Raw genomic sequence first — 21,661 nt, 5'->3', positions numbered from 1 at the left:
ATGTTTTGAAAATCTTTCTAAATGTTGCAGTCCTCACATTTAGGATTCATGCCTGCAATTAGGCCGACTGGCTGGCTCAACTTCCAGATCGTTACCCTCCCACCAAGAAGAAAGGATATCCATGGTATAACAGGTGTGTCAGATGATGGCAGGAAGACTGCAGTTCTCACATTTGGGATTCCTGCTTGCAAGACTGGCTCCCCTAACTCTAGATTTTACCCTTACTTACGGCCTTGGCTGAGGTTCTGCCACCAGGATGCAAAGACGCCAGTGGTATAAGAGGAGTGTCAGATGATGGCATCTTCTGATCTTTCTTGACCCAGCAACAGCCAGTTAGAAGACCCCAGTGCCAAAGCCCCACTGGACCAGATAGAACAGTCCAGTGTGCCCTAGGCCCATGCTGGAATTCCCCAAGCTCCTTCTTCTGGGAGTATATACAGATAAAAGGAGGAGGTGGTAGGGTGGTGAGAGGAGAAACTGCAGTAAAATGTTGAGGGTTCAGTCCCAACCAATCTGGGAAACTGGGTAATGCAAGCTCCCAGAACAATTATATATTGATCACAACATCCACTACGTGCTTCTCATAGTTGGGGTCCTCAGAGTTGGAAAGATTCTCAAAGGAAAGAGAGTTAAGGTAGGTGGAAAAAAATAATTATTTGACAAGATCCTCCAGGATGATCAGAGGTGAATCCTGCCCTGATTATGACGGTTACTCTTAAAACATAATGCTGAGAGAAGGTGTGAACAGAAGTTTAAGGGACAGCTCAAATACCACCTAAGGCATGAAAGAAGAGTTGGCATGGAGAAATATCCTGTTCCAGTGAAACATGACAAAGGGTTCTCTGCACATTAAGGCTCGGTAACAGACACCAAAAAAGTAGTTGAAGAATCTGGTTCAAACTGGGCCAGGCTAAACTTTTCTAATACATACTTAAGATCCCATAGTGCAGAAATCCCTTTTCCTGGTGGCCTAAGAAGGCAGACTGACTCCTTTAGAAATTGTTAACAGAAGGCCTGGAGTATACAGGTGTGTCCAGGGGTAGACAGACCTGAAATAGCAGAAGCATATAGTTTTGACAGATGTGTAAGCTAATACATTGTTGTGAAGGGCTGTCAAGTATTCCACAACAATAGCTACTTTTTTTGTTTGGGTCAAGGTTCCAGGATTTGCACCACAGGGAGAACTATTTTCCATTTAGCTAGGTAAGACGACTTTGTGTTTGGTTTGATAGCCCCAGTCATAACTGCATACAGAAAAAGATCTGTCCAATTCAGGGACAAAGAATCTTTTTACAAGCTTCTGGAGTTGCTGTTTTGCAGCAGAACTGCCTCAGTTGACTGTTCAGATGAGAGGCCAACAGATCTATTTCTGGTACATCCCACATCCTGGTCAGATGAAATACATCCCTGTTTAGCACTGATTTGTTGCCGATCTACTATAGATCTGTTCAGGCTGTCTAATGCAACACACTACTGAAAGGCAATGAAGGCTACGAGTTAGTGTCACGCCTACCACTTCAGGTATCACCCCAGGTTTGCATACCTAGCCTGCACAACTGGTACAAAAAGAGTTCTTCCTTGCTTGTTTGTATACCACACAACTGTGATGGTCTGTCATTACCTGCAGAATCCTCCTCCTTTAATGTAAGATTGAAAGCCTTCAGGGCTAGAATACCAACAATCATTTCTTTCATGTCAGTATTCTTTCTTCATCTTCCCATCTCACATCCGCTGAACCTGGAGAAAGTACAGTTGTGTATACTTACCATAAATGTAGACGTTCAAGTGTATTCACTGTTGCAGTCATTACATTTGGGCTATCTGCTTGCAGGTAGCCCTCAGTCAGCCTGATTAACAAAGTATTGGGTCCTGCATCAGCTGCTGTCCCTTCTTCCATGACGTCAGGTCATCAGGGGTATAAAACATGCAGCCGACGCCATTACATCAGTTTTTCTTGCCCCATTTGTCAGATGCCCCTCTTAATGGGAAGCAATTAAATATAAAAGTACAATGACATACCTCCAACAAAAAAGCAAATACACCAAAAAGTCTTTTAAGCATAGTAAAGGAAAGTAGAGGTACAGACAAAAGAAGTTAGGGGGCTGGAGGGAGGGTAACCAGGACTGCAACAGTGAATACACTCGAACATCTACATTTATGGCAAGTGTACACAACTGTACTATGTTCTTCGTGTTTCACTGTTGCAGTCATTACATTTGGGTAGATTCCCAAAGCTATGGTTGGGAGGAGGAATTTAGATAGCATTAGGACCAGCTATAAGGCCCTGCAAGACTGCAATGGCAAAGCCAGCTCTGGATTTAGAGAAAATTGGAGAATGATAATGCTTGGTGAATGTATGTACAGAACTCCACGTAGCAGCTTCTAGGATGTCCCTGGTAGGGACGCCTCTGAGAAAGGATGTAGAGGTAGATGCAGCCTGGTGGAGTGAGGTCTGATCCCCTGGGGGATAGGTTTTCCATGGTGCTTATAGCAGAAATGAATGCAATGGTCTATCCATTTAGAAATGGTTTGCTTTGAAATAGCCTTCCCCTCTGCCCCGCAGCAAATGCCACCAGCAGTTGTTCAGATTTACTTTGAGGTTTAGTCCTATCCAAGTAGAATCTAAGTTGTTTGTGCACATCTAAGAAATGCAGTATCCGTTTCCCCTTTGTTCTGTGGATTGGGAAATAAGGTTGGCAAATGAATGGACTGATTAAGAGCCACACTGGATACCACTTTGGGCATGAAGGATGGATTGGTTCTGAAGGACACCCTGTCTGCATGAAAGATGATGAAAGGCTCCACTGCCATAAGGGCCTGTAATTCAGATACCCTTCTAGCTGAAGTGATTGCTAAAAGGAAAGCTGTTTTCCAAGAAAGAAATTTTAAGTCTGCAGCAGCAGCTGGCTCGAAAGGAGGTAGAGTGAGTTTCTCCAAAACAAAGTTTAGGTCCCAGGCTGGGGCTGGAGCTCTCCTGGGTGGTCTCAAAATTTTGGCCCCTCTGAGGAACTGTCTGAGCAGTGGATGAGAGAAGAGGGGAGGTTCTGTGTTATAATGAGCTGAAATAGCTGAGGAGTGCATTTTAATGGAAGAAAAAGACAGGCCCGTGTGAAGCATCCAAAAAGACAGGCCCGTGTGAAGCATCTCAGTTAAGTATTGTAAAATTTGAGGTAAATTGGGCGCTGCTGTGCTCATCCACCGAGACTGGTTCCAGGCACAGAATCTTTTCCATTTTTCAGCATAAGATTTTCTAGTACTAGGCCTCCTTGCCTCTAAAATGATATCCATCACAGGTTTACTGAGAGATGGTAATGGAGAGATTATGTAATTAAGCCAGGCTGAAAGGTTCAGTGTTAGAAGCTGAGGGTGCAGAATCTGGTTCTCCTGCTGAGACAACAGGGAAGGAGTCTGAGGCAGGTGCCATGGGGATAACCGTGAAACACTGCGCAAAAGGGGGCATCAGTGCTGGCGTGGCCAGTCTGGAGCGATCAAAATCATCCTTGGCTTGTCCTGTTTGATTTTTAGTAGTACTTTGGAGAGCAGAGGCAGAGGGGGAAAGGCACAGACTGATGGGTTTTTCCAGCTGAAGGACAGAGCATCCACTTTCCAGGATTGTTTGTGGGGAGTCCTTGTGCAAAATTTGTCCAATTGGTAATTCTGGGGAGAGGCAAACAGGTCTATATCTGGGCTCTCCCATTTGCTTGTCAACATGTTGAAAATCCTTGGTTCCAGTTTCCACTCATGTGGGTCCATGAGGTTTCTGCTTAGTCCATCTGCCAGTGTATTTAATTTTCCTGGCAGGAACTGAGCTTGTAGGTGCACTTGGTAGCTCAAGGCTGTGTTCCACAATGCCATTGCCAGTCTGCAAAGGGGGGTAAGAATGTGTACCCCCCTGCTTGTTTATGTACCACATAACAGTGATGTTGTCCATCTTTACCATTAGTTGTCCTGGAAGAATGTGGTCCTTGAAGGCTGTCACAGCATTCTGTACAGCTAACGTCTTTTTGACTGACATGCAGGTGTATTTGACTTGGGTTCCATTTGCCCTGAATGCACTTTTCTGCCAGGTGGGCCCCCATGCATATTCTGATGCATTTGTTGTTAGGGGTTTGGGCGGCAGGGAGAGGTGTGAAAGGTAGTCCCTTGTTTTGGTGGCAGGCCTCTGCCCACCAAAGAAACTCTAGGCGTAGGCAAGCTATGATAGGAATCATTGCTTCTAGATCCTGAGAATGTTGACACCATAGGCTTTTTAGATACCACTGTAGTTTCCTCATATGCAGTTTTGCATATGGAATTAGAAGAATGCAGGAGGCCATGAGCTTGCAGTACTTGTCTTGCAGATAGCAGGATCTTTGTGGCCACTTGTTTGAAGTAGGTTGTCAAATGAATTTGTTTCTCTGGCGTGAGGTAAGCCATCTGGAAAGTTGTATTCAAGTTTGCTCCCAGGAATATAATTTGTTGACAGGGTACCAGGTGTGATTTCTTTTCATTTATGGTGTACCCCAGACAAGTTAGAACCCTTTGTACAAAGGTCAGATGATTCAAAAGTATGTCCTGGCTTTCTGCCTGAATTAGACAATCATCCAGTTATGGCTATATTTGAATATTTCTTTGCCTGCAAAATGGAATAACTGGAGCTAGGCATTTTGTGAATACCCTGAGCACAGTAGATAAGCCAAAGGGCACTGCAGAGAACTGATAGTGCACGTAGCCTGCTTTGAAGCATAGGTATCTTCTGCAAGATTCCCTGACTGGGATGTACAGGTATGCTTCTTTTAAATCTAGTGTTGCCAACCAGGCATCCTTGCCTAGCATAGGAAGTAATTGTTGAGTTAGCATCTTGAATTTTGGAATCTCCCAAAAGGTGTTTAGAGTAGACAGGTCCAGGATAGGATGCCATGAATTGTCTTTTCTGGGTACCAGGAAAAGTCACGAGTAGAACCCTTGTCCCTTTTCCTCTTCTGGTACCAGTTGAATAGCCCCCATGCTTAAGAGAGAAAGTACTTGTTTTTGGGCCTCTGCCCACTGATTTGGAGGTAGGTCCAGCCACCCGCTTGGTGTTGGCAACGTGTGGAAGTGAAATCTGTATCCCTGGGACACTATATTTAAAACCCATTAGTCCTGGGTAATGAGTTCCCAGTTCTTTGCATGAAGAGCAATCTTTCCCCCCCTAAAGGGGCAGCCAGTTGATAAGTGCTTGGAAATTTTAAAAGGAAGTCATTAGGACAGTTTACCATAGGGGAGAGTCTTATTACTCCCAGATTTGGAAGTGGAGGCCCCCCACTGCTTAGTCCTGTGTGTCCCCTGGGACTGAAACCTGGGGTTTTTGCTGTGTCTGGGTTTGGCTTGAGAAGACCTGGAAGGGGCTGGAAAGGACCAATTCTTAGAAGGCCAGTGCCTACTAAATCTAGGAGGCTGAACTTGTAAGAAATCTTTGACAGTTTGCATAGATTTAGCTTTATCTTCCATCTTTTTAAGCACTTCCTCAGCCTTGTTGCCAAACAGGCGGTGCTGATTTAAGGGAGCATCCAACAATTTAGCTTTAAGATGATCAGGCAAGGATTGCTCCTTAAGCCAAGCATGCTTTCTGAGCAGAGGCCCAGTAAGGTACAGTTTTGTACCTACCATAAATGTAGATGTTCAAGTGTCTTCACTGCTGCAGTCATTACACTTGGGTTATCCTGCCGTCAGGCGGTCCCGCAGTTGGCCAGAGTTCCAAAGTCTTGGTCCGGCGTCGGCTGCTGTCACTTCCTCCCTGACGTCATTGCGCCAGGGGTATATAAGATGCAACCGACGCCATTTTCTTCAGTTTTTCTTGCCCCAGATGTCAGGTGCCCCCAAAAAGGTAGGCAATACATATTGCTAATAAAACATACAATAAGGTAAAAACAAAACCTTCAGTAACCAGCAAATACACCACATAGGTAGTATAGTGTAGAAAGGTATAGATAAGTCCCAGCTAAGAAAGAGGGGATGGCGGGTGGGTAACCTGGACTGCAGCAGTGAAGACACTCGAACATCTACATTTATGGTAGGTACAAAACTGTACTATGTTCATTGCGTTTCACTGCTGCAGTCATTACACTTGGGTAGAATCCCAAAGCTGAGTCAGGGTGGCTGGTTCTATAGAGGATTTGGTGTGGCTATGAGGCCCTGCAGCACTGCAGTGGCAAACCAGCTCTGAATCTAGAATAAAGAGGGAAGTGGTAATGCTTGGTAAAAGTGTGCACTGAACTCCAAGTTACAGCTTCCAAGATATCTTTGGTAGGTACTCCTCTAAGGTAGGAAGTAGAAGTGGCAGTTGCCCTGGTGGAATGTGGTCTAATGTTACTAGGTACAGGTTTCCCATGCTGTGTGTAGCAGAACCGGATACAGTGTCCTATCCACTTTGAAATGGTCTGCTTTGAAATAGCCTTTCCCTGTGATCCTGCAGCATATGCTACAAACAATTGCTCAGTTTTTCTGAAAGCTTTTGTTTTGTCCAAGTAGAAACGTAATTGCCTGTGTATGACCAAAGAATGCAAAAGCCTCTCCCCTTTATTCTGGGGATTTGGATAAAAGGCTGGCAAGTGAATAGTTTGTTTAAGAGCCACACTGGATACCACCTTAGGCATAAAAGAAGGGTTTGTTCTTAAAGAAACCCTGTCTTGGTGAAACATGATGAAAGGCTCCACTGCCATTAGTGCCTCTAACTCTGAGACTCTTCGTGCTGAGATTATTGCCAGAAGCAGAGCAGTTTTCCCTGATACATATTTTAATTCTGCTGAATTGGCTGGCTCAAAAGGAGGTAAAGTGAGTTTTTCCAAGACAAAATTGAGGTCCCAAGTAGGTGTTCGTGCTCTCTGGGGCGGTCTTATGTTTTTAGCCCCTCTGAGGTACTGCTTTAGCAATGGCTGAGAGAAAATAGGAGGATCTGTGTTGTAATGAGCTGAGATGGCAGAGGCGTGGATCTTAATGGATGAGAAGGACAGTCCTTTGTCCAGCATCTCAGTTAAGTTTTGTAGTATCTGAGGAATGTTTGGGACAAGAGGGTCAAGGCTTTGAGCCTGGTTCCAGGCACAGAATCTCTTCCACTTTTCCGAATAAGATTTCCTGGTGCTAGGCCTCCTGGCCTCCAAAATGACATCCATAACAGCTTTAGAGAGAGGTGTTGTCTGTTTGACTAATGAACCTGCCATGCAGCCAGGTTTAAGGTTTTGAGCTGACAGCACAGGGCCCACCATGGATTTTACCTCAAATTCCACACCTTCTGACTCAACAAAACAATTAGATCCTGCACAAAGTTCTTTAAGACTGGGCACCAGTGTTGGCGTGGCCAGTCTGGAGCAATCAGGATCATCTGTGGTTTTTCTTGTCTGGCTTTTAGGAGTACCTTTGAAAGGAGAGGCAGTGGTGGGAAGGCATAAACTTTTGGTCTTTTCCAGCTGAACGAGAGAGCATCCACTTTCCATGCTTGTGTGAGATAAGTCCTTGTGCAGAATTTTTGTAGTTGGCAATTCAGTGGGGAGACAAAAAGATCTATGTCGGGGCAGCCCCATTTTTGTGTTATCATGCTGAAGACTTGTGGATTTAATTTCCAATCGTGAGGATCCATGATGTTTCTGCTTAAGTCGTCTGCCAGAGTATTTTTCTTTCCTGGCAAGAATTGTGCTTGCAGATGAACTTGATAAATTAGAGCTGTCATGGCTTGTCTGCATAGGGGGTAAGAATGAGTGCCCCCTTGCTTGTTTATGTACCACATTACTGTGGTGTTGTCTGTCTTTAATAATAATTGTCCTGGATGCAGAAGGTCCTTGAAAGCTGTTAGGGCATTTTGTACAGCCAACATCTCTTTTTGATTGATGTGAAGATGCATTTGGTCTGTGGTCCACTTGCCCTGAATACATTTTCCTGCCATGTGTGCTCCCCAGGCGTAATCCGAAGCATCTGTTGTTAAAGTCTACCTGGCTGTGGGTAGAGTGAAAGGCTGACCCTTGTTGAGGTGACATGCCTGTGCCCACCATCGAAACTCCTGTTGTAGGCAGGGAATTAGTGGTATTACCGTTTACAAACTGTGACAGTGTTGAGTCCAAACACTTTTTGGTACCATTGTAATTTCCTCATATGCAGTCTGGCATATGGAATTAGTAGTATGCAGGATGCCATGAATCCCAAGGCCTGCAGAATTTTTCATTGCAGGGAGTTGGGACTTTGTTGCCATCAATTGAAAATACTGAGTCAGTTGTCCTTGTTTGTCTGGCGTGAGATAAGCCATCTGGGCCGTTGTATTTAAGCTGGCACCCAGGAATATTATCTCTTGTGAGGACACTAACTTTGACTTCTTTTCGTTTACTGTGTACCCTAGGCAAATTAGCAACCTTTTTACAAACGCCAGATGCTTTGAAAGAATGTCCTTGCTCTCTGCTTGAATAAGGCAGTCATCCAGGTATGGATATAGTTGAATTCCTTTTTGTCTGCAAAGTGCAATTACTGGTGCCAGGCACTTTGTGAAGACCCTGGGCACAGTAGATAAGCCAAAGGGCAGTGCATACAATTGGTAGTGCATTGAACCAGCGATGAATCTGAGGTATCTTCTGCAATTTTGTCTGATAGGGACATGCAGGTATGCCTCTTTGAGGTCCAAAGTAACAAGCCAAGCCTTCTTGCCCAGCATAGGAAGAAGCTGCTGTAGTATTAACATTTTGATTTTTGGAACATCCAGGTAAGTATTTAGAATAGAAAGGTCTAGTATGGGTCTCCAGGCTTTGTCTTTTCTGGGGACCAGGAAAAGTTTTGAGTAAAATCCTTGCCCTTTATTCCTGCTGTGGCACTTTATGAATAGCTCTCATGTCCATGAGGACTGTAATTTGCATTTGTGCCTCGGCCCATTGATTTTGTGGCAGGTCTGGCATTCCTTTTAGCCTTGGTAAAGTGTGAAAGTGGAACCTGTAACCTTGAGACACAATATTCAGAACCCATTTGTTTTGGGTGATTGTTTGCCAATTAAAAAAAAGTGCTAGTTTTCCCCCTAAGGGAGCTTGCAAAAGGGAAGTGCTTGGCATTCGAAGGGGGAAGTCATTGAGACTGTTTCCTGTAAGGTTGTGACTTGTCTTCACCTCCTTTTGGGGTTGAAGCACCCCACTGTCTTGGTCTGTAAGAGCCTTGGGGCTGAGATCTGCCTCTTGGGCGTCTGTATCTGCCTCTTTATGGCCTGTCTGACACTGGAAAGGACCAATTCTTTGTAGGCCAATTTCTGCTAAATCGAGGTGGCTGTACCTGTAAGAAATCCTTCACTGTTTGCATAGATTTTGCCTTATCCTCCATTTTCTTTAATACCTCTTCTGCCTTAACATCAAATAAAATATCTTGCTGTAAAGGAGCATCCAATAATTTTGCCTTAACATGATCTGGTAAACTTTGTTCTTTTAACCAAGCATGCCTTCGAATCACAGATCCTGTAACTGCTGCTCTACAAGAAGCCTCTAATGAATCAAAACCACATTGCAGAGTATGTTTTCCCACTTGTTAAGCTACATGCAATAAATCCTGCATTTCCTTATAGTCAGGATGTTCTGAACTTGTAGTCATTTTCTGTTTTAACTGAGACATTAAATATTGTTGGTATTTAAGCATGTGAAACTGGCAATTTAAAGCCCTTACTGCTAAAGTTGCAGAAGTGTAAACTTTCTTCCACCATCTGTCTAATGCTCTAGATTCCCTGTCAGAGGGAACTGGATTTTTAGCCATGGAAGCCTTTACCCCTTTGGGACCCTGGGAAATAGTTTCTGGGTCAGCAACAGTGGTTTTATAAAGAAATTTGTGAGAGTCAGGGACTCTGTAGTACCTGTCTGGCTTGGCTGGAGCAGGGAGTATAGAATCAGGATTTAAACTGGATTCAGAGAACACATCATCCACAATATCCAACACTGGCGGAATAGCAAGGGGCCTGTGCTGAGGCAATAAAAGAAAGTCTCTGAGCCTTTTCTTGGATTCTGAGTAATCCTGGCCCTCCCAATGGAAATGCTCCCTCATGGTATGCAAAGTTTCCCCAAAAGAATAATCCTCAGGAGGAGAGGATGAAGGAATTGATTCTTCAGCATCAGAGTCCTCATAGGGGGGTAAAGAGTATCCCTGGTCTGAAGAGGTATCAGAATATATGGAAACCTGGTCAGAGGAATCATAGTCTGTATCCTGCCTAGGCCTTTTATCAGAAGGGGGATGGGTACCCCTGATCAGAGTAATTAAGTCTTTGGCCATTTTGAGCATCTGTTTTTTAGGCATGGAGGCTTGTCCAGGTGAATGCTGTACTTGCTTCTTTGTCTTTAATGGAGATTTAAACTTGGCTGTAGTTGTTATGGTAAGCTGTGAAGGTCTGAAAACACCCTCAGAAGCCGATGCCTGCTCAGCGGCTCCGGACCCATCTGAAGGGTTAGTTTCCGTAGGCCCAACACCTTGAGTATCCAGAGGCCTAGTCATCTCCACGTGGGAGTCGGAGGCAGCCTGTGGCTCTGAGGTAACGGGTGTCAGAGGCTGCGAAAGCGCTTCACTGAGAACCGGCGACTGGCCTAGAAGAGGCTTTATTGTCAGTTTTGGGCCTCGGATGCCTGTCCTTATCCTTGTCTTTGCGTTTATTGTGTATTCCGGTCGTCGGTTGTTCCGAGAGCATGGTATAATTCAATCTTCGGCCAAAGTAATGGCGAGCAAAATCAAACCGACGTTTAATAGTGCATTTGTTAAATCTAGCACAAAACCGGCAACTAGTAACATCGTGATCTGGACCTAGGCATGGAATACAGTAAGAATGAAAATCCTTATGAGGTATTTGCTTCCCACAAGAAATACAATTATTAACTTTTACTGACATCGGTCTGAGGCAAGAAAAAGTTTCCCCAACGGGGTACTTAGCTTTATTGAAGACTTCGGTTCTGAAAATCGAATTTGATATCTCAGGAGTCGGCTGACCGGCACTTGCGAACTGCTTTTGCTTCGGGCACCGCGCAGCAAGAAAGACCAAAGAAAATGGCATCGGCTGCATCTTATATACCCCTGGCGCACTGACGTCAGGGAGGAAGCGACACCAACCAATGCTGGACCAAGACTTTGGAACTCTGGCCGACTGCAGGACCACCTGACGGCAGGATAACCCAAGTGTAATGACTGCAGCAGTGAAACACGATGAACGTCAGTGGCCCTGCAAGAGGCCTCTAATGAATCAAAACCACATTACAAAGTATGTTTTCCAACTTGTTCAACAGAATGCATTAAATCCTGTAATTCTTTATTTTCCACACAGTCAGGAATCAACATCATTTTTTGTTTAAGCAATCCAATAACATGTTGCTGATACTTTAACATATGAAACTGGCAGTTTAATGCCCTAATGGCCAAGGTTGCAGATTTGCAAACCTTCTTACTCCATCTATCCAGCGCCCTGGAGTCTCTATCAAAAGGGGTAGGATTTTTAGCAGTAGAAGCCTTAATGCCCTTGGGCCCCTGTGAAATAGTCTCTGGATCCGCAATAGGATTTTTAAAAAGAAACTTATGTGACTCAGGAACCCTGTAGTATCTGTCTGGTTTGCTGGGAGCAGGAAGCAAGGAATCGGGGGCCAAACTAGATTCCGAAAAAGCATCATCAACAATGTCTAGTACAGGAGGAATAGCTAAAGGCCTATGCTGAGGTAGGAGTAAGAAATCCCTAAGCCTCTTTTTTGAATCATAAAAATCCTGGCTTTCCTAGTGGAAATGCTCCCTTAGAGTATGCAAGGTTTCCCCAAAAGAAAAATCCTCTGGAGTGGAAGCAGAGGGAATGAAGTCCTCTGCATCAGAATCCTCATAAGTAGATAAGGGCAAATCCAGATCATCAGAAGAATCAGAAAAAAAACAGAATCCTAGTCAGAAGATTCATAAATCATTTCAGTCTTAGGCCTCTTAGAAAGGGGGGGGGCTACCCCTGATTATAGAGTTATTGGATCTTCAGCCATTCTTATCATTTGTTTTTTAGGCATAGAGGCCTGAGCATGTAGCATGGGCGTCGGTTTTTTAGGCATGGTTTGAGATTTAGGCCCAAGAGAAGAAGGAGGCGTCGATTTAATATGCAAGTCCGTAAGCCTGAATACACCCTCAGAAGCCGGTGCCTGCACAGCAGCTCCGGACCCATCCAAGGTAGAGACATCCGTGGGTTCCATAGTTGAAGCATCTCGGGGCATACCAGACTCCGAATGGGTCTCAGTAGAGGCCTGCAAATCAGAAGTAGTGGTTATCAGGGGCTGCGAAAGCGCCTCACTGAGTACCGGAGAACTGGCGACTGGCTTAGGAGAAGCGTTGTCGGCAGTTTTGGACCTCGGTGGCCTGTCTCTGTCTTTATCTTTGTGTTTTTTCAGAATCCTGGTAGTCGGATGGCTAACCGATGACATTTCTGGATAATTAAACCTAGAACCGAAATATTTAGAGGCGAAAATATACCGATTACGGATAGTGTGCTGATTAAATAAAGCTCAAAACCGACAGTAAGGTACGTCGTGGTCAGGGCCTAGGCAAGGAATACAGTACGAATTAAAATCTTTATGAGGTATTTGCTTTCCACAAGTAATGCAATTATTAACTTTTACTGACATTGGTAAGGAGCAAGAAAAAGTTTCCCCAACGGGGTACTTAGCTTTTAGTTGAAGACTTCGGTTCTGTAACTCGAAAACGAAAATTTCAGGAGTCAGCCGACCGGCACTTGCGAACTGCTTCTGCTTTGGGCACCGCACAGCAAGAAAGACTGATGTAATGGTGTCGGCTGCATGTTTTATACCCCTGTCGACCTGACGTCATGGAAGAAGGGATAGCAACCGATGCAGGACCCAAGACTTTGTTAATCAGGCTGACTGAGGGCTATCTGCAAGCAGATAACCCAAATGTAATGACTGCAATAGGGATGGAAATAACAAATGAGTATGCTGACATCATCTGTTTCTCAAGTACTAATGCAGTTTCCCTGGACAAGTGGTACCATTAGGATGCTAGACGCCTGTAACCCAACAGTTTGGAGAACTCTCTAGTTAAAATTTCTTTTATCTGTAAAATGTTTTGGAAGTACAGGATTAGGTGTGACGGCACTATGAAGACCAGGTTTACTAAGGTTGTCAGGTTTGACTTGATTTTGTTGCCAGTAAGTGACAAATTCTCAAAGCACTCCAGGCTGAACTCCAAAGCCTTGAGAATTCCCACCAGTGACTCTGACAGGAAGAGGTAACCATCTAGGCGGGGGTAAAGCTGGATGCCCCTTGTCCTGCAACAGGCAATTACTGAAACTAGGCATTTTGTAAAGATTGTCTTCAGTACATAAAAAAGACGGCAAAGATGTAAACTGCAAATGTTCTTTCTCTTGCTGCAAATCTGAGTAATTTTCTGTCACTTCTGACAAAGAAGATGTGAAGATAAGAGTTCTTTAGGTCTAGAGTGACAATAAAAGGCTTTAAAGAATTATCATTTTGAACTTTGGCACCATGAGAAACTTCGTTAGACAGAGTCTTGAGAGGAAACCCTGTCCTCCTCTCCAGTAGAGACCCTGTCTTTGGCCCCAGAATGAATCATTTCTTTTAAGACTGCAGGGATGAAGCATAACTGATCCTACTGGACTGGCAGAATGCCTCATTTTAGAGTCTTTGGAACTTATAGTACCCACTGGTCTTTTTGCAAAGAAGGCCAAGTGCCCTCCAACTTTTTCTGAGGGAAGGACAGGTGTTGGAGATGGGGGGTGGCTTTCAGGAGGGGAGAGAATGGTCAGCCTAGATGAGTCAGGGTTGATTCCTTTGGGGTCTCAGTCCTGAAGGCTCCCAGGCTTTTCTTTGGGTTTTGTTTAACAATCTCTTTTGAGTTTTTCCTTTTTCCTTCATCAGACCTGCTACTGTTCTGCTTAGGGTATAAGGGCCAAGCTTTTGGCTAGGTAATGCCTGTTGAATTTAGGAGCATGGGCCTGAAAGCACTGCTTTGCAGATGGCAGAAACTTGCCCTCTTACTTTAGATTCTTCAAATGTCCTTGGAGCAGCAATCCAAAGAGAAGATCTTTGTCCAGTGGTGCATTAATGAGCTCTGTCTTCACAATGTCAGGAAGGGGCAATGTCCTCTACCAGGAATGTCTCCGAGTAACAGATCCTATAGCTGCGGTCTCGAATGATGTACTTACTGCATCATAACCACATTTCTTAGAATGCTTGGCAACATGAGAAGAAAGGTCATAAAGCTGAAGGATTTCCTTTTTCACATACTTATCGTGTATCCACTCTGCCTTAGCCCTCCCTTTTTCCAGAGATTGCTGACAGAAAAGTATGAAGGACTTGCAGTTAAAGACTCTGAAAGAAAGGGTAGCCAAAATGTACTACACCTTTCTTCGAAATCCACAGAGTGCTGTGCTCTCCCTGTCATTAGGAACAGGGCTCCTGGATGAAGCCAAAGTTTGCTCCCTTGCTAGAATTTAAGGACACTATAGCTGGATCAGCCAAAGGATTCTTATAAAGAGAGTTATGGGAATTAATGACCCTACAGAACTGGCCAGCTTTTTCTAGAGACCCATGCCTGTGTATGTATGCGTGTGAGGTGAGGTGGGAGGGTGGTTGGAGTATGGCTCTACATATGCATTTGAAAATACATCCTCCAGGAGACCCACCACTGGAGGAACAGGTAGTATTCTAGAAAGAAGGCCTATGAAAGGTCTGTATCTCAGCTAGACTACAGAGTATTCCCTTAGCCTCCCATTGAAAAATGTTCTACATTTTATGAAGGGTGTCCCCAAAAGAGAAATCTTCTGGTGATGAAACAGATGAAAGTGTGCCTTCAGTACCTGATTCACAAGTCTCAGCAAAGATATAGCTCACATAACGAGACTGGTTCTTGAGAATATGTAGTTTCTGTTCCACAAATCTTGGAACATTGAACAATGATGATGGGATGGCTGACTCTTCCCCATGGATAATGAGCTTAAGCATTTGAGACAGTCTTCACTTAGGAGAAGAGATCTTGAAAGCAGATTAATTAAAGTGTCACACATTCATACTAATAGCGTTATTACAACCTGTGTCCTGGAAGGGGAGCCTGACGAATGCGAGGAAGATTTCTCATGATCTGAATTAATATACTGAAGGGACAGATATCAAAATTTAAAAGTATACTCACCGTTTTCAAACAGTGTATTTTGCAACTGGAGAGAGATTTTGTAGACATGTGACCTGAACTCAAACTCATGTTACTCACCACATTGTACTAATACGTTTGCTAAGAACTACTATGTGGAAAGCAAAAGAATCATCAATGCGAGCCTACTGAAATCTAACACAGAGAAGACGGAGATGAAGACATGCACTTGGGTGAAAAGAGTGAGCTTTAGGTGGCTTAAGATCTTCAGGTTCTTCTTATAGAAGCCAGGAGTTCAAACTCCTGAACTTCCCATCCTATTGCCAGGAAAACTGACTTCTGGACCCTAACTCATTCCCTTCAATGGAGCTCTTTTGAGTATGTACAATGGGCATGACCCAAGCCTTTTAAGAAAACAGTTATCACCTCACAGTTCAAACAAATGTTCATATCTCCAGAGCCATTAAGTGATGCTAGAAAGTTGTGAATTGCAAATTACCCAGCACAAAGGGATCCTTACAGTGGTTGCATTCATTCAATTCTAGGTCTTACACTGGATTTTATAAGCCACAATAAATGAGTTTTGTAATGTACAAACAGATTGGAATATCTCAATAACCATTTAAACAACACGACTTGCCAGCAGCATTTTCTTCACAGAGCTGTAAGCTTTCATATGAGGCTAAGCTGTTCAATCTGTGTCACTTGAGATATTTAGAGAAATATGAACATTAGTGCAATACAATATATAAATCTTCATTCACTATCTGCACCACACAGAGGTCAAATATCAATATAGTTGTATTTGGCATTTTGTAAGCTTTAAGATGAAATCTTCTAATTCTCTGTATCTAACATGGTTTTGGAATTACTAATGCAAATATGAGCTAGCGACATTTGACACAGACACACCAGTAGGATATAACTGCAGAAATGCCTGGAGGTGTCACTAGACTGAAATGAGTTCAGGACCAATACATGCTCCCTGCATAAAATTTAGTCTAGGTATCATCAGTTGAGGCTTCGGAAGCACTCTTAACCTTGACAGCTGAATCCTACCACTGGAAGCTGGTAATACAGACATGCCAGCCTCTGCAAACTAAGATACTGGAAAAGAAAATGTCTTCCTAATATACTCTGTCCTTTTCTCAACCAAAATTTTAACCTTATAATGTCACGCTCAGCAAAACAGATTTTTTTTTTTTTAATTTCTTCTCTGAACATCAGAGTATTTTATCAGTAAGGAAACCAAATATTTGAGTTTTCCACAAGTCCACACTCAACAAAGCTGTGATCAGAGCCCAACTAGAACAACTTAGCATGAAATTGTTTAGGGTTGAGATGCCTATTGCAACCACATTTACTGATTAAGCATAACTAATGAGCAGAAGTGCTGTAGTTAAATTTATTTTTTGAAGACTGCAACAATGAGCCAATACATTTAAGCTTATAAAAAGGTGCAGAAAAGTTTCTCGTTATGTAAGTGGAAGATATGTGGTGCTCAAAATGATGAGCAGAACTGAAGAGAATGTACACCAATATGGGGATGCATGAAGGAAACATGCAGAAAAACACCAGTACATTACAAAGCAAGGCCTATGCTGGTGCCTGTAGTGAAAGAAACTACTGCTTTACAACTTCATGCTGAGAGAAAATACAAGGAGGTGGGCAATAACACAAATGTATGATTTATACAGTGACCCTCCAGGAAGAAAATAAATCAATACTGATCCTCTCCTCTTATAAAGGCACTTTTTCCTGGATTACAGTACCTTTGCTTTTGATGTCAGAAATAAGTCAATCTGAAAGACCCAACTTCTTAGATGTCATACCAGAACAGAAACACCATACAATACAAGTTTACCTTGGTTACCACGTGAGATAAAATGCCCTAAATCAACAAAAGAAGTGCTTACCTACCCCATTTTCTACACACATCATCGGACAACTTAATTCACATTTCACAAATAATTAACGATTTGGCTCAGCATTACAAATGTTAAAGGAAATGTAGTATTTAAGAACTAAGATTGGCACAAGTTAAATATTAGCTTTAAAAAGCAGAAGAAAATCAGGAAAGAAACAAAGCTGCCATACTTGCATCCAAAGAACAAGTGTCAGTCTGCCATCGAGAGGCTAAAAGTAAGAGTGCAGCCTCCAATGAAAGCAGAAAAACAGCACACACCAAACACAGCTGTGCAAGCAGATGGCAGGATATGAAGGTGGAAGCTTCCTATTGTTAGACAAAGTAGCAGATTAATGTGAGAAACCAGGTCTGGTAATCACTGCCTTAAATTATAATCTAAGGGGATCTACAGAGTGCTAAAGCTTCCACCTTCATGCTGGTTAGTGGCTCAACAGAATTTAGTATTTGTATCTAAAATCAAGCGAAAGAAAGCTCAGAACAGACAGTGAACTAAGAGGAGGTCTGTTGTCTGAGCAAGTCATACTGTACCTCACAATGGCACTGGTCCATAGCTTTAACAGGAGTGGAGGTTTTATTGCTTGTCAGCCAGGGTTTGTCATAAAAACGTGTGAACTGTTGAGGAGTCTGGGAAATAAGGAATGGATGAGAAGAAATACGAATATGAAAGAGGAAGGGAAAGGAGAAAAGGGAAGTACAAAAATCTGAAACCTGTTTAATGCACAAAGACTCCATCATGCATAGTACAGATATAAACAACCAAACTATTCACAAACACCCCCCCACCCATATTCCCATAATTCATTGCTTACCTCTTCCTTCAAGTTAGATATCTTTTCCACAATGGCAATTTGCGGTTTTATGGTTTTCCACAGTAATTTTACTTTGGTTTGATGGTGTGCCTAAGCACTTTATAAAAACACTGGCCATGAATAATAAGAACACCCAGTGTTTTATGTATGGCACATTCAGAACTTTTCAGCCTTTTCCACTGGATTACCCTTACAAGCTGCTCTAATGTCTCCACATTTAACACTGGCTAATGATCAGAGATTAATCAGAGTCAATGGCATCATTATTGAAAGGAACCATAACATGGAAGCTAAAGAGTACAAAGAGGCATAATAGTGGGTTAGGTAGAACTGCTACCTTTTTTAGTCCAGAGTTTGATTCTGTACTCCTCAAAATCCGTGAGTACAGTATGCATACTCCCCCTGCCTCCATGTGCATTTTCTCCACTACTCCAATTTCCACATCCTTCACAAAGTTATATTTTGGTTCACTAACTATCCTGATGTTGTTTCTAGGTCAGCACGGTAGACTATCGCCCCAAGCAGCCCTTGTAAAGGAGACTTTGGGTCAGAGGGTCCAATCCTGTAAATAGGAAATAAATTATAAAACTCTGTCTGCTTGGCCTTACCCCTATGAGACACTCAGTTCTTAGGGGAACATGTCTTTAAACTCCGTGTTTTAACAAAAAAGGAATCAAACCTGCAAGCCAGACCAGTGAAGCACAATGGAAGGGCTCACCTACCTCAAAGGTTCATAGGTGTTTATTAGGCTAACGATCACAAGGGCCTTTTTATGCCTCACCATGCATCCCAAATCTTTGAAAAATTCTGGTACCCTTGATCAGTGTAAGTAGAGGCTTGGGAGATAAAACATTTATAAGCAGGGGCCTGGGATATGAACCATTTACACGTTGCCTGTGTCCATTAGAGACACAGGTGCCGAGCCAGGGATGAATTTCCTGTTCCCCATACAACTGCCTAAGTTGCATTTGAATTTGGTTAGGCAGTAACTCTGCTTCACATGGATGGGGAGCCTGTTTCAGAGCAAAGACGGGAACAAGGGCCTCTGTGATACATACCTGTCTCTCCAGCAAGTCCTATTTATATCACAGGCAAGGTTTAATTCTTTTGAATGGGTCATTTTGATGCTATTTTTTCTTTTGTGGATATGCAGGAGGTCTGGTAAGAGTGGGGTATGACTATGCCCTGTAAGTCAGGCACAGATCGCCACTCAAAGCCTGTAGGAGACAGAATACAGGGATAGGGCCTTGAGGCGGTCTGCATAGGACATTTTCATTTTACTTATGCCTTGTATTCTTTTAGTGAGGAACCTCTGTGGACATTCTATTTGTTGGATAAGCCTGGTTAGGTACATACCAAAGGGGGCATTATACTCAATCATAGGTCTGATGAATGCTGAATACAGTGGAACAATGATTTTCTTGGACCTAGATGCCATACCTTTGTTTATAAGTTGCACAACACAGAATGATTTCCTCACTACTGTAGACGCATGATGGTCAAAGGTAAATTACTGTCTGTGTGTCCCTAAGTCCCTGAATACTGGGTCAACTCAAAGGGGTGTGTTGTCAATATGATAGTTACCAGGGGTAGATGTCTTCCCGAAGGCTATTGTTATGCATTTCTTGGCATTTAGCTGTAGTCCATGGCTCTGACACCAGTTGTTTGTGTCAGCCCCTCCTGGAGAACATTTGTGTCAGTGTGGGATTCAATAACAGCTCCTAATTTGAATCATCTGCAAATTTAGTTAGCCAGAGACCACTGGCCTTGACTGCAGAGAAGTAAATGACAAAAAAAAGCAGTCCAAAGACTGATCTCTGAGGGACTCCACTTGTGACTGACCTCTTTCTAGAGGTGGACTCCTCATTTCTAACTTCCTGGGTCCTGACTGTGAGCCAGTTGGCTATCCACAGGATGACTTACGAGTTTGTACCTAACCTAAAAGTTTGGGCTCCACAGTTTCAAACTTGCATATCTACTGCTCAGAAGCCAATGCCTTACCATTAGACCATGGGGGCACAAAAGATCATACACTGACAGTAATATACCAACCACACACATCAGTTGAATAAGGTCAGATGTGAACATTAGACCTACGTAGATATACAAACTGGATTCCATTCAACACAACAGTAGCAACACCACAGTTGCCTAAAATGTCTGGAATTTCCTGTATTACAACCAACGATCATGTGTATGGTGGCCCTACGCTTACACCCATTGCCACAGGAATATTGTGTCCAGTTAAGGTGGAAAACAAAATAAAACAGTGAGAGACAGATGCTGCTAACCTCTGTAATTAGCAATATCTTAACTAATTTACAGTATATCAAAATTCATTACATTAGATTATTGATTTAACTTCTACTGAGGGGTTACATACAGTCTGACACATCCCACTTTACATTTGCCTAGATTAGAACCAAATCACTTTTATACCAGCCAAATACTACTAAATGAATGTTAACTGCTTTGGGTTGCAGTAAATAAAAACAAAATACCCAGATATCTAAATATAATACCCACAAAACAGAAAAACAGCAGCAATAACATCAGTTTGTATATCTGACTGCATTGAACTTTTAACAACAGTTCTACTTCACCAATGTGTAACAACATACTTCAGATACGAAACTTATGAAATATGCCTTGTCAAACAACTACAACTTGCAGCACAAATGACCAGGAATTCCATGGCTTTCATGATTTTTGTTGAAATTCATATGGTAAGCTGCAACAAACTGTAACTAAATGTAATACATTACCTTTATTTCAGTTCAGGACATTATAACAAAATCTGCAACTTGTTAACTGAGAAACTACAAGAGGGACAGCACACACAAAGGGATGTGGCATTCAGTTAATGCAAAGGAGGAAACTTTCACTCACTGTTTACATCAGATGGGTACCCATAACAGTGAACTAAAGGCACTCTATATAAACTTCGGGACATACAATAATGATTTCTACACCTGAAAAGCAGAATTTTGTATCAGCAGACTTCTTAACTGAGTGCTCTCTACATTAAAGCCATTTCCTCCCCACTTTATAACACTGAAAAGACAATTTGGGACTCCTGAGGAAATCTACAAATCATGATAACTTGCATCACAAAATTCTATCTACATCTTAGAGCAAATCAGCAAAGGTATAAAAAAAATGTGCTAACCCAACATTTAGCAGCAACTGGCCAGTAAAACAAAATCAAGTTTGAACCCTAGCTACACTATGTATTAATGCTTTTCCAAGCCTTTTACATGAAATTATCATGCAGTTTACAGGCAAAGCTAAAAAATGCAAAGAACTCTGCATATCCATGAAAGTGCACAATACAAATTTGATGCCCAGAACCTTCACTTTAACACTAGGCAGTTACCTTCGATACTCTTAAAATCACATTTCATTTATTCATTGTTAAATCATCTATCCTTTAATAACTGGGTGCTGCACAATGATCGTCTTAACCAATTATTTTCAAAAATTACTGCTTAGACCTGCACTTCAATATAAGGAAATGACAAAAGTCTACAGGAAATACGGACATCATCCTGAGCTTAACCATTACATAACAGAAGCTCATTCTTACCTTGGTTCCACTAGCAGGAGTGGCAGGAGAGGATGGCATGGAGGCACAGCTGTGGTTACTGTGACTCGTACTGGAGCTAGATCGAGTTGGTGATGCAGTCCTTGAAGATGGCTTTGACCTTCGACCTCGAGATCGGAAAGGAGCCATGCCCTGAGACATACCTTCTGGCAAAATGAACTTCTCCCGAAGCTCCAGGTTGGTTCGCCCACGAGCTACAAGGCCAAGACAAAGAATAAATCAGTCTTC

At 42.8% G+C, this 21,661-nt stretch overlaps 1 protein-coding gene across 1 annotated transcript in view; it reads right to left on the bottom strand.

The window, feature by feature from the left end:
* LOC122792184 (microtubule-actin cross-linking factor 1-like) overlaps positions 1 to 21,661 on the bottom strand; it is a gene marked incomplete in the record, with an annotated part of 3,579,694 nt that overhangs the window by 54,613 nt on the left and 3,503,420 nt on the right. The window contains 2 exon segments of the mRNA XM_044059907.1: positions 17,549 to 17,644; positions 21,416 to 21,627. Of these exon segments, the coding sequence (XP_043915842.1) occupies positions 17,549 to 17,644; positions 21,416 to 21,627 (308 nt within the window).

This window comes from Protopterus annectens, chromosome 1.part2, assembly GCF_019279795.1.
Source record: "Protopterus annectens isolate FY-2018-M chromosome 1.part2, PAN1.0, whole genome shotgun sequence".
Lineage (NCBI taxonomy): Eukaryota > Metazoa > Chordata > Ceratodontiformes > Protopteridae > Protopterus > Protopterus annectens.
This window is presented reverse-complemented; position numbering and strand designations above follow the sequence as displayed.